The sequence below is a fragment of the Thermobia domestica genome, chromosome 6 (assembly GCF_964235325.1).
Source record: "Thermobia domestica chromosome 6, izTheDome1.hap1.1, whole genome shotgun sequence".
Taxonomy (NCBI): domain Eukaryota; kingdom Metazoa; phylum Arthropoda; class Insecta; order Zygentoma; family Lepismatidae; genus Thermobia; species Thermobia domestica.
The window spans coordinates 54,228,982-54,242,536 of NC_137459.1; the positions used below are offsets into that span (position 1 = coordinate 54,228,982).

The window sequence follows — 13,555 nt, forward strand, 5'->3', positions numbered from 1 at the left end:
CAAACATTGTTAGGGTCGTCAAGTCTAGGAGGCTTAGGTGGGCAGGTCATGTAGCTAGAATGGAAGAAAGTAGAAACGCTTTCAAAGTCTTGACTGGAAGACCAATCGGAAAAAGACCATTAGGAAGACCAATCGGAAAACGACCATTAGGAAGACCTAGGCGCAGATGGGAGGACAATATTAAGATGTATCTCGCAAAGATATGAATACAAAATAGAAACTGGATCCAGTTGGCTAAGGATTGAAGTCAGTGGAGAGCTTTTGTGAACGCGGCATTGAACCTCCCGGGTCCATAAGCTATAGAGTTAGTTAGTTAGTTAGTTAGGTGAGAGGTATTCACCAGTGGATTGTGGCTACATAATAAATGAACACCGCCTGAAAATATAATTATTAAACAGATGTTTGTTATAGTATGGTCAACGAAAAATATAATAATTTTCTGAGTTAACTCACTGAGATATTATTATCACAGAACAATCTACTGTCTACCCCCAGTTAGTTATACAGGGTGTTCCGAGACAACAGCGACAACATTTGGAAGGTGATTCCTGACACCAAGATAGGACAAAAAGTATAGACCAACCTGGGTGCACAAATGCTTCCTTTCGGAGTTATAGGCTGTCGAAAACATGAAAAAATGAACTTTAAAGGTCCATAGCTCCAAAACAGTTGGACCTACCGTAGTCGGTTCAAGACTTCATTTAGGAACTAGTATGTGCTCTATCTAAATATCCAAGTTTCCAAGAATCATGTACTTCCGCAACAATTTTTATAGAGGTAGTTAGAGTGTACTTCAAATTATATGCTTGTAGCCAAACTCTCTACAAAAATTGGTTAGTGAGCATCTTAGGATTTTGAAATACGTATTTTTGGATAGCGCACATTTTAGTTCCTAAATGAAGTCTTGACTCGACTGCGATAGGTCCCATAGTTTTGGAGCTATGGACCATTCAAGTTCATTTTTGCATGTATTCGGCAGCCTATAACTCCGAAAGGAAAAATTTGTGGACCCATGTTTTTCTATATTTTTGTCTTATCTTGGTGTCAGGAATCACCTCCTAAACGTTGTCGCTGTTGTTTTAAAACACCCTATATAATGCTTATATAGTTCCTAAATATTTGTTTAATCTTGCACAAAATTACAAATTATCGTATACAAGGAGTTGAAACAAACGTACCATGACAGCTTTGGGTGTTCATGTTAAATCGAAATCCTTTGCCGCACCTCATATCACATTCGTAGCCTCCAATTGTGTTGCGACACTCCTCTGCTTCCTGCAAGCAACTGTGGATGTTTTCCAAGCATTCATCGACATCTGCATTAGAAAGTACTATTGAAAATTTCTTGCTATTTAGTTTATACGCATATGCACATATAAGCAAGTTGTTTTCGTATATTTCTCCTTATTGAGCAATAAATAAACGTTATTTCATTTAGATTTGTGAAATTCCTTAACGGGAGAATGTTGGTATCTATACAAAATTAGAATTTATATTAAAAAGAAAACTAGAATATTACATGAAATGTGCGTATGTCAGAGCTATATTGGGAATAGATTGAAAGATTTAAATAAATTTGACCTTGTTCTGTCTAAAGCAGAATTTTATGGTGCAAATATCCATTGCAAAACTGTATTCAACTTGAAAGTAAGCGAAGAGCGGAAACAAGTTTAAAAGAAACTGGAAAATTTCGTTTAAAGCAAAGAAAAAATATTCTGCAATAATCAAAAATATATATTATAGTTTAGTACTGTTTTTTCATTGAGTTGTGGACAGGAATGTAGTTGCTTTGGGTCAAAAACGAAAACATTATAGGTAATGTCAAAATATTCTACCCTGACGGTAAATTACAGTACCATGAGTTATAGATTACGGAATTCAGATTTTGACAATACTGACCACTACACAGTCAAGTCAGTTGACCTTATCTTTACTCGTTACAATTAGTGAAATATCTATACGTCTTTATGAAATGTATAGTTTCTGCTTTTAATGTTTTCTCTGAAAGTTGTATAGATATATTTTTTAAATAACTGAGACACTCTATAATAACCTTAAGGACACTTTTTTAACAGCTTAGTTGAGTGTTATGGCGAATTAATTATGAGGTAAATTAATGCATATTGAGTTAAATTAATTATGAAATCTTGAACGTATTATTTCTCTGACATCACACCTTCAAATTTAGATTTGATTTTCATTTCTATCTTCTACTTGGTTATATATGTTAAATGTGTATTTACGTGCAAATATTTTGTAGTGCTAAATAATATATTGAATAATTATTTGAGTATGTATTGAAGTTACTTTTCAATATAACGAAACTGATACAAAATTCAAGTATATATATATTATTCCGTAGTTTTGCACATTAGAGAGAAGTATATATATATATATATATATATATATATATATATATATATATATATATATATATATATATATATATATATATATATATAGCATTACAAAGTAGTTGCATTGAACTATTGAACTGACCCTACAGTTGATTAAAAAAGTTTACCTCACAATTTTAAATAACTACGAAATAGTGTATTCTTGAACTTTGTACCAATTTTGTTGTATTTAAAATACTTCAATACATGTTCTAATAATTATTCAACATTCATTTAAGACTACAAAATATATGTAGGTGAAGACACATTCAATCATACTTCAACACTTTTTGTTCCTTCATAGTTGTACTCTAACTTATACACAAAAGTGCAATTTCAAAGCAGTAAAACAATAATTAAACAAACTAAAATGAGAGAAAAGAATAAACATCTGCCAAATATTAACTCTGAGGAAGAATAAGTGAGAATTTGTAATATTTCGGAGCTTGAAAGTACAATTTATAAATTGTTTGAAAAGAAAGAGGTCTTAAGAAAATAAAATTAAAGTGAACTGTATTGTTCTAATGTCGATATCAAGCAGTAATTATACAAAAGTAATTACCTACCTGAACACTCAAATTATTCTTCTTGTGTCCTTAATGCTCATTTCATACTCCTCACAGCGTTAGTCCAAATTTGAATTTAGTACATTAATTATAATTTACATATATAAAATTAGAACTTCATTCTGCTCAAGACATACAAAGGAAATTGTACAAGCGGAGCTCTAGCAGCAGCAGTAGTATGAATGTTGCTAAAATAGAATTTCTTGTAAAGCACATACTATAAAAGCAACAAAACTTAGGATACTAGAGGAAGTTCAAATAAAAATCCAATATTGGCAATTATTTACCGTAAGTTGTAAAGAGAAATAATGACCACCTGAAATGTGAAAAAGCCTATTAATGAACATAATGAAACACGTTTATCTTTGATTCGTTGAATCTCCTGTAATTGAAAAACTACAATAGGCTTGTTTATTTACAATAATTACGCAGTAGGCCTATTCTACATAAATGTATCTGTTGATATTCTTAATTACATCGAACCTTCATAAATTTAATTTGTCCCTAGAAATTAATAACACAACATTAATTAACTCATTAGGGGTAGCAAATTTGATTATTTATTTGTTTTGCTGAGAGAATTTCAATATCAAGTTTCCTAGTTCTTTATTCAAAATAATATATGTAGCAAAACTTTTTCTGCAATATAAAAATGTATTAATTAAATATGGAGACATACTAGTTTATCAATTGCAAAGTATGAGTAGCTATTGTAATTCTAATTTTCTTATAAGCTATAAAACGCTATGATATTATTCTTTAATCCCTTCCGCCTACAGAGGAGGCCTTTACTTGTGGATTTGTAAAATCATTCATCACCCTCTTAATAAGGGTTGAATAAGGAGCAGCGTGATTAGGTAAGAATTTATCGTTATCCTTTTTTATTGTCATATTGCTACATGAATTTAGTATTCATTTATTAGAAATATCTAGGGAACACTCTGATTACGTGTACACAAAAATACTGTAATTCTGGACAAGCCACTGTCAGTGAGCAGAAATTCTTTCCCTTTTGGACTGATTGACCTTGTCGAATAAAACAATAGCAAAAATATTAATAAATAGTTTGCTAGAAACAAACAAAAAATCGCATATAAATCGACTATCTGCTTTAACAATTTAAATATCCAATATTTGTCAACAGCGCATGCATAACAATGCTTTAATAGAGCTAAGCTCCCAAAGAGAACAACGTAATAATAATACGTAAAGTATCTTACAGGAAAACACAAGTTTCATAGATATGAGGCCAAGTTAACAGGTTTGCTTTATACCAGGAGCAGTTGCTACTTAGATTGCATGGTTTCGAAGCACCCAAGGTGTTTTAGAAGTGTTAGAACAATGCTTGAATAAACACAAAATTGTTCGTTAGCGCAAGATTATATTGATACCTCTCTCAAAAATTCATATAAAGAAAACTGAAATAATGAGAATCGTTTACGTATAAAGTTACATGAGCGGGGAACTACCTACAACAACTTAAAGCATGTGGCAAAAAGCTTCAACAAATTAACTCAGAAAAGTACATTTATACCCGTACTGCTTTTATTTTCTTATATTGTCTGCAAATTGTTGCAGTCACTTGATAGCCGCGAATATTGTCCAGTTACAATTTCTTCACCTAGAAGATTTAGGCTCTACTTTTTTCATTCTTTGTGACGGAGGAATGGTAAAAAAAAAGAGAGTAGTTAATGGTGAGAAAACGTAATTACGCTTCGCAAAAACAAATGTGAACGTCGCGGTGTATACAATGGTGAGGAAATTAATACACTTGGAGACAGAAAGGAGTGAGAAGAGACGGCGGACATGATAAAAAATTTGACAGCGAATGACAATTATAATAATATATTCAATATGATTATGTAGTAACGCCAAAACAAGAAGGAGTAGCATTAATGAAAATATCAATACATGTTCGTAATGGATCTTTCAGTGATTAAATCAGTTTCATGATGTAAGCAGTTGTTTTTCGTACAACTTTTAGTAACTACCTCTGTTACTGTCCATATTCTTATACAATTGTTCACACATTTGCAAAAACCATAATTAACTTTTTCCTTCACTTTTTATTCTAATTTAAAATTGAAATATGCAAAAAGGAAAGGAACAAGCTGATAACTTACGAAAAGTAGCTTTCTCTCAATTTTTCTAGAATTTATAAACTGTAATCTTAGATAATATCTTCATAATAAATCTGCTGAACGCAATGATATATTGCCAAAAAAGTAACACAAAGTTAATAATATAAATTTTTGCTTTGGTCAGATTGTGATTTTTAATTATATTAATTCCAAAGGAAGGTACCAAAGTAAGAAAAAAATAAATGTGATTAATTTCTGTGATATGAGCTTTGACATAAGTACGTATGGAACAAATGCTATTGACTTTAAACGGCATGGTGTGGAGAATGTTTAGAGAAAGTCAGACTTAAACAAGTCACTCGTATCTTATTGGAAACCGTAAGAATGTTGCGAAAGAAATTTTCATATTGCTGAGGAGATTACATAGAAAGCTTTCTCTACAGTGGACCAAAATCTTTTATTATAACATTGGTTATTGCGCGCATTGGTTTTTCTAATATTATTCGTACTCTTTCCTGCAAAGCTAATCGTGTTTGTGCTATGTAGTCAAAGTTTATTTTCGCATATATTTCAAATATCAAAAACGAAACTAATAGCAACTTTCCTTTACATAGAGTTTTTGGTTTGTTTACATGAATGGAATCACTTCCTTTATGTTATAATAAGAATTGTAAAACATTTTGTATGAGTGGGAAGTTCCTAAGGTTTTCCATGAAGTTATTTGAAGCCATAGGCGGCGCCAAGATTTTGGTAATGTGGGTGCAAGCTAGGATGGGACAACACATCCTAACATTGTTGACAGAACGCCTCTGCACTATTGAGCCTTAAGATCTCAAAAAAAAGTCCCTAAGGTTTACTCAATAAAAAAACCTAGAAAAACACGGTATGGTAGCATGTAATTTATAAGAGACTTTAAGAATTCACTCAAACATATCCAAACATAGGAAACAGGAAATATACAAAATAGAAAGGATTATTGTAGGAAATCTGGAAATCGAAGTTAATTTGCACCCACTGTAGCGCCGCCTATATTTGAAGCAATTACTCTCTTCAAGCTGATTGTACCAGACACTAACAAGTACGGTTGACTATGATTAATAAGTATTGAATTATTTTAAAGGAAAATTATTTGTTTCATGGAAGAAGGTTATCATTTATTATTCTAATTACTTTATGATACAATATTTTAGTTCAGAATGCATCAAAGTTATAAAGTGTCAAAAATTAATCTAACTTCATCTGATGGAAGAGAATGCCCATAATGAACACAGTTTTGGAAATGTTTTTCGTTCATGAGGTGTAAATTTGTTTGTTAAATTATAAGTAGATAAATAATGAGCGTTCATGTTTCAAACTTCGGAGATTCTTGCTTAAAGCCCTAGCTGACCTCTACTGTATTTTTGAGTCCCACCAGCAATGTCAAAATTATTTCCTACATTTTATTATTGTTTCCAGTCTAAGATTATGCCATACCAGTAACTGGAATATGTTAATAAATTAATGTAAACACAAATCAAATAGCTTAATACGATGTTTCCCGTTTCCTTTGGATTATTGGAACTAAAAATTACATTTGCATATTACAACACACACATATTTGAAACTAACTTACCAATTGCTCCTATCCACTTCAGTGAACTCCATGCTTGAAAGTGTTAATATAAAACACGTATACTTTATTTCTATTTCCGCAAAAACAATTGAAATGTTAGGAACAATATATGTAAACTCTTAGTATTTAAGAAAATTATAATTACCTAAATATGTATAGAGTAGATAGAAATGAAATATATCCTTGAAATGTTTTGTAAGAAAATTATAAATTCTAGAGTCACTAGTTCTGTCACACTAAAGACGGATACATGTTAGAAAAGGGTTGATATTCTATAAAAAAGTAGAATATGTTTTGAGTTTACCATCAAGTTTGCATAGCGATTTTACAAAAATCTATATAATATTGTACTATAGTGATGCGTACTGAATACTTCAGTAGTGGTAAGTAAAAGATAACGAGAAATGAATTTGTATTAAAATATAAATTCTAATAAAGGTAGTAGCTAAACCGTACATTCAATACATTACTAAACCTTGTATTTCCCTTTCATACAGGAAGACAGGCGTTATTTGTTGTGCATGTTTCGAATATTCTGGAGCTTTGTTCCATACACAACTCCTAGAATAGTTTGTACTGTGAGAAAATTATAAGCAAGTATTTAATTTAGTAGCTGATATATTTTAAATTTATTATCATTTCATCAAAGTATCTCTGATTATATTTTTACAATTCTAATTTTCATGTTAGCTTTTCGTATTCCATTAATCTAATACCTTTATGCTAATTTTTATGGTTGCTCTCTTTGTAGTTTATTTCAGTTAAAATGATCTACACTTTCAAGTCTTTATTTCTGAGAGACAAGAATTTGTAAATATAAGTTGTCAGAAGTAATTATATGCAGTTTAACTTATTCTTTCTATATATTTATTAAAGAAGTGTTGTCTTGTTTATTCAATCGGTAGCTTTTCACTTGAAATAGCTCGCAATAGTTGTAGATTATGTAAACACAAGCAATCATTCATTAAAACATGCTTTTATATAAAGAAAACTAAAATCTTTATAACTAATATTAATAATGAACATTATATATGATTGATTGTCAAATATAATATTTAAAATCCTTCAAAGTTACTGTTACGGCGAAAAATTCATCAAATTGTTTTCCCCGCATTAAACATAGATTTTTTTAATCCTGTGCACACAGAAAAGATATGTTCTAAAGATTATTAAAAAGAGCAAATAATTGAGCTAGAAAGGATGCAATTTGATTAAAAAACAAATAAAAATATATTTATATTTCAGTATTAAAGAGTTTACAACGAAAGCAAGAGACGAACATCGAAGAATATATATATATATATATATATATATATATATATATATATTAAATCACATAAATTTCAATCATTAATTTACTTTTGAGCAATAATAAATCAAAAAGTTTATTGTTTTGAATGAATTTTTGTTTGACAGTTACATTTTTAGTGATACTTAACATTTTCAATTACGTAGAAAATGAAAAGCAGCAATATATTTCTAAACATTCTGAATTTAATTTTAGAAATTTCAATTTAACTACTTTTTATGCAACTTTTAATAATAATATTGTTTCTTTAATCATCTATACAATCTTATGGTTGGAGATTTTATTTGAAGCCAAGACATCGAGAAAACTATAAGGAAATTGTTATAAAAGCTAGTTTAATAATACATTATAATATGTGCCAAAAGTAAAGAATAATACAGAAGTACTTTGTTTATCGCTTATGTCGATCACCAGTTCATTATGTCAAAAACATGTGCAGAAGTGAGAAAAATGAAATTACGTTGAACTACTAAAAATATCATATGTAACTTAACATAGTAGTTTTCAAATTAATGTGAACACAGATTTGGAAACATGCTCTCTGTTTATTATTTTAGATTTGATGCTAACTTACAAAACTATGTCTAGTATGAAATGAGACAACTTTTTGCTTTGATAAGTTCGTTTACTCTGTTTGGCATAGAATACAATAGCTCCTGGCAAATATTTTTAACCTCATAGTCGTTCGGCCAGTTTACCAAATAAGAAATCATTGGTGCTTTTGAAGTAAGTCCTGTTTTTCATCCTCGTCTTTAACATCGCCCAAAGGTTCTCAATGGGATTGATATTAAGCGAATTTACTTGCTAGGCAAGACACTTCATGTTTCTTCAAGATTATGGCAACCTTATTTCACATGTAACCGGGTGGAAGGTCATGCTGAAAAATACCACTTTCGTCCGGTCGCAGTTCATCGAATATTGAGCTTTTTCTTTATTATTTATACGCTCATCAGAGTTCATCATTCCACTTACAGGCATAAGAGCCCCTGGTCCATGGATGGAGAAGCAACCACAAACCATTTTCTTTTCTGGGTGCTCCACATTGGTCGACGTGCTTTGTTGTAATCACATGTTGATTTGCGAATATAATGAGATCTGTGTCCTTGTAGTTCAAAATGTCTAGCAGTAAGATTCTCATACTGCTGTTTGGTTCAATTTTAATGATGCTTCTTTGCCCAAGCCAACTATCTTTTATTAATTGCTGTTGTTAGGAAATGTTTCTTTCTGTTTCCTTACAGCTTTTCAGATCGACTTCCAGTAGCCTATATCTCAGAATTGAGTCATGTACTCTAACCCCAGACTGGTTTAATTCTCTCTGAACATCAAAAATTTTTACCTGGGATATTCTTTGAACATTCTCTGCAAGAATCTTTAATTTTTGCTTATAGTTGTCCATTTCTTTCCATAACGTCCTCTTTTTCTAAGAGAAAAACTGCCTGTTTCTTTGTACAACTCTAGTTTATTTACAGCACCTAGACTAACTTTTTAAGTTTCGTAATTTGTCTCTGATTCATAGATATGTGCTTGCTAAGTGTTACAATTCTCATTCGTTTGCTCATTGTAAAATGTCCATGACGTCTAGGAAACGATCAATTGAATTTCACACATACACACACAAAACTCACTCGACAAATTTTTATAACGTCGTGTTTCATTTTAAGCGATACTTGTTACCCTTTGCTACACTTACAAATCCTATTGACGGAAAAGAAATTGCGCAGTCGCAGTACAAATAATTTGGCTGGCAAATACATAAATCTGCCAGTGCCATCAGCTCAAAAGAGTAGAAATGTTGTGTTCTAAGTTAATAAACCACTGTATTCACATTAATTTGCATACTATTGTAAACTAATGAGACTTAACTGGATGAGACGTTAGTAAATAGATTTATGTGTAGATGTGAAACACAGAATTATATACTTACATTGAAATATAAACGATCTTTCAGCAAGTATTGAAAGAGGTTCTCAAACTGTATTACATAAAGTAGTCCATTATAACAAGTTATTAACACAGAGCAGGGCCAACCTTTTCATGCTCTTCTTTAACGACAGTACAAGCAGAAATCGCATACTTTAAGAGTTCTGATACAAAGGTTCTATCTAATATAGCAAAAATATAGTGTGTTTCACAAAGAAAGCAGAAAGAAAAAATGTTTCATTCAAGTGTACTCAGAAAAGGAAGCATAAAACATTCTTGCGACTTTTTCTTTACCTTCGCATGTCCGACGAATTGAGTTGTACTTATAACCTGCAGGGCATTGAGAAATCACACCATCTCTTTCTTGACAGGTGAATCCTCCGGGTATATTAACACAAAGTTTATTTTGAGGACAGTTGTGTGTGTTGTCCGTACATTCGTTCACATCTTTGTTGGGAAGATATAAAAAGAAACGGTAAATCGCAATGAGATGGAAAAACTCAAACTGAATTAAATCTTTTGATTTAATAGAAAACAAATGTTCTGATCGCATGACTGCATCATTCGTATTTAATATAAATAATATATTTAGTCACATTAATTTTATACATACACATGTACTATCGTTGTTTCAAGAAAATGTAATAATATAAAGCCAAACTGGTGTTCTTGTAATCATTCCAAATAAGTACATTATTCTGAATTAAAATAAATTGAATCGATAAGTTTGAAAACCAGTCATCTCCACATTTTAATTTCCAGATCAACTGATGTGGATACACATTTAGGCTGGAAGCAAGTTATCTCCCTCCACTGGTTATAGAAAATATTGAGTATTGAAATATCCAATTAGTTTGAAAACATGCCATATGCTAGAGATGACTTATTCTCGAACTAAACTTGGAATATGCCACCGGATGGCACCACATTTGACAAGGTGACAGACATTTGTCACGAAGTTGTACACAGAATTGAACAGTTTATTGAGTTGTGTACTTGCTTGTGCTTACCACAACATGAGTGATTCAGATAATAGTTCTTCAGATGGTATTTGCAAGAAAAAGAAGAGGGATAAAAGAAACTACGAACCACATAAAATAAAAATGGCAAGAGTGAAGGGTTCACCACAAAGAAAGGCAAATATATTCCTGAGAGATGTACAGTCACGAACATTAATAAATGGAGGCTAAAGCCATTATTTCTTTTGACTCCAACCTCCATTTATTTATGTTCGTGACTATACAAGTGAAGACTGCACGTTAGACAGAATATATTATTATAAGTAGTAGTATTAGTATTTTTATTATTATTATACATGGGCAATTAGAAATGATACAAGAGCACATTTCATTCTCATTTATGTGATATGATGTAAGCTTACGTATCATATAGCGAAAACGTTGCATATACAGTAGTTACGCACATGTTATATATTTAAAAATAAGTCATATTACTAACAAACTTTGGATCATAAGGCGTACACGCAAATTTTCCCGGTGATTTCATGTACCAATTAGTATGTTATATTGTAATTTAAATGACGTGTGTAAACAACTTACAAAACAATAAATTTCTTAGCAGCGGAAAACGTCCAAATATAGTCGTAAGAGCCTATTACTGTTTCAATGGAATTGTCTAAGAATGCATGAGAAACAGCAAACTATAAATCCATTAAACCATTGTAATCACATTACTCATACAGCATATTGTTGTAATCTTTAATCCTTTGCGAACTGTGAAAGTAGTAATAGATGTATTTTTTTAAGTATAATTTGTGCTATATAGGCCTTGCTACTGTTCATAGCACATAAATAAATCAAGAAATAACTTAAGCATTATTATTATTATTCTAAGGACCATTGGAACACATTTGGTTTTTCAAACATTGAAATTTACAAAATTATACATCAGATTTTTTTTCTATTTTCAGGTACAGGATGAAATCTTTTTGTAAATTTACTACTGAAGAGGGATCTGAAATTCTTTGCCATATCAACAGTTTTGATGATAAAATTTTTCAGGATGAGAGTTTCTTATATTTAGCTGATAGAATGTGAAAATATCCACAGAATACGCCGATCTCAAAAAGCAGAGATCAATTCTAAACCTAAAGATACGACGTGTAGTTATCACACTCTGTACAAGGAAGTCAGAACAAAGGTATGTAAACGGGCGTTTATTGCTTAATATGGCAGAACTAAATATCGTGTTTAACGCCTTGAGCGACATGCGGTAATGGATAAGTGACCAGTTGATAGTAAGAGGTCTCAGTGCTGAATCCAAACATAATGTAATCAGTAGTGATATTTGATCGAATATTCATGATTTCATTTGTTTTTAGACGTTAAAGAAGTTCATTACTCAAATGACTTAAGAAAAAATATCTCTCCAGTCGTTTGAACATCGAAGTGCTGCTCCAAACCTTCTGTTCAAAGTATCCTGAAGCTAAAGACATACCATTTCTTCTGGCAGTATTTTTGTGAGAACTTCAATATAGCTTTTTGGAAGAACACAGGTTGATGTATGTAGTTGTTGCGAAAAACTGTCAAAGAAATTGAAGGATCCCAATTTATCTGACAATGTGAAACGTAATATTGCAGCTGAACTCATGGTGCACAGAAAACGTTCCAAAAAATTATGTTAACCTTGATAAGATAAAGAAACTGTGCACTCGTGAATGAAGACACCACTGACTGGTATCGTAATTGATTACATGCAAAATCTGCTCCTTCAAGACATTCCTGTCCAGGACATTTTTCATTATAGGCAATTATGGGTCAATGAATCTTGCATCCATGATCTCAAATTGAATAGATCTGTCTTATACTCCTATCATGAAGGAATATCCAACAAAGGGCTGAATGAAGTCTGTTCTTTTGTGTTAGATTACCTAAGTTGGTTGACAGAAGATATTAATGTACTATATATATATATATATATATATATATATATATATATATATATATATATATATATATATATATATATTCTGATGGCTGCCCAGGACAGAATCGAAATCACAGTCGTGAGATTTCTAATGTCTCTGACTGGTAGTTTTAATGTCATTCACCACCTTTTCCTACTACGTGGACATTCATGCAACCTTTGTGACTGTGATTTTGGGGTAGTGAAGAGAAAAATCCAAAGGGAAGACAGCATATACATTCATCAATAATATGTCGCACTGATAGAATCATCAACCACATTATAGAAAGAAGTTCACTGTAAAGGAGGTGACAACAAATATGATATTTGATTTCAAAAGTTGGTGGCCGGAGTATTATAAGAAAACTGTATTATCAACAGACTCCTATGGAAAAAACAAGAAATGAGAAAGAGCAATTACAGGTGTGTAATTACAGCAGTATTAGTTACGAATACTCTTCACCTTTTGAAGTTGGGTACCTCATTTTATTAGTGGTTTATGCACATTCAAGTTTGCTCTGCTTGTTTTTAAGGTACCCTGAAAGTGGCTCCACTACCAGTAAAGGAACTATATTCTAGAAAAGTAGCTATAAACCAGAAGAAAATTGCAGATATCAAGAAAGAGCTTACATTCATCCCACGTGACTCTTTGCCTTTCTATGAAGAAATTTGTTAGTGACCCACCACAGATTATCATGATCCAGAAGAAGATTTCGAAATCTACACTCTTAGTTTGCTACCTGTTA

The 13,555-nt window shown here is 31.4% G+C and overlaps 1 protein-coding gene across 4 annotated transcripts in view; it reads right to left on the bottom strand.

The window, feature by feature from the left end:
* The window catches only part of LOC145688004 (uncharacterized), a 132,607-nt gene that overhangs the window by 41,030 nt on the left and 78,022 nt on the right, over nt 1–13,555 (bottom strand). For 2 of the 4 annotated variants that reach the window (XM_081761668.1, XM_081761667.1), the window contains exons 10-11: nt 10,179–10,331; nt 1,179–1,316 (exon numbers count right to left, since the gene is read on the bottom strand). The exons of 1 other annotated variant lie outside the window; for it this stretch is intronic. In XM_081761668.1, coding sequence (XP_081617794.1) covers nt 1,179–1,316; nt 10,179–10,331 — 291 coding nt within the window. The remainder of the gene's footprint in view (nt 1–1,178; nt 1,317–10,178; nt 10,332–13,555) is intronic. One more of the 4 variants, XM_081761669.1, reaches the window with a different exon arrangement.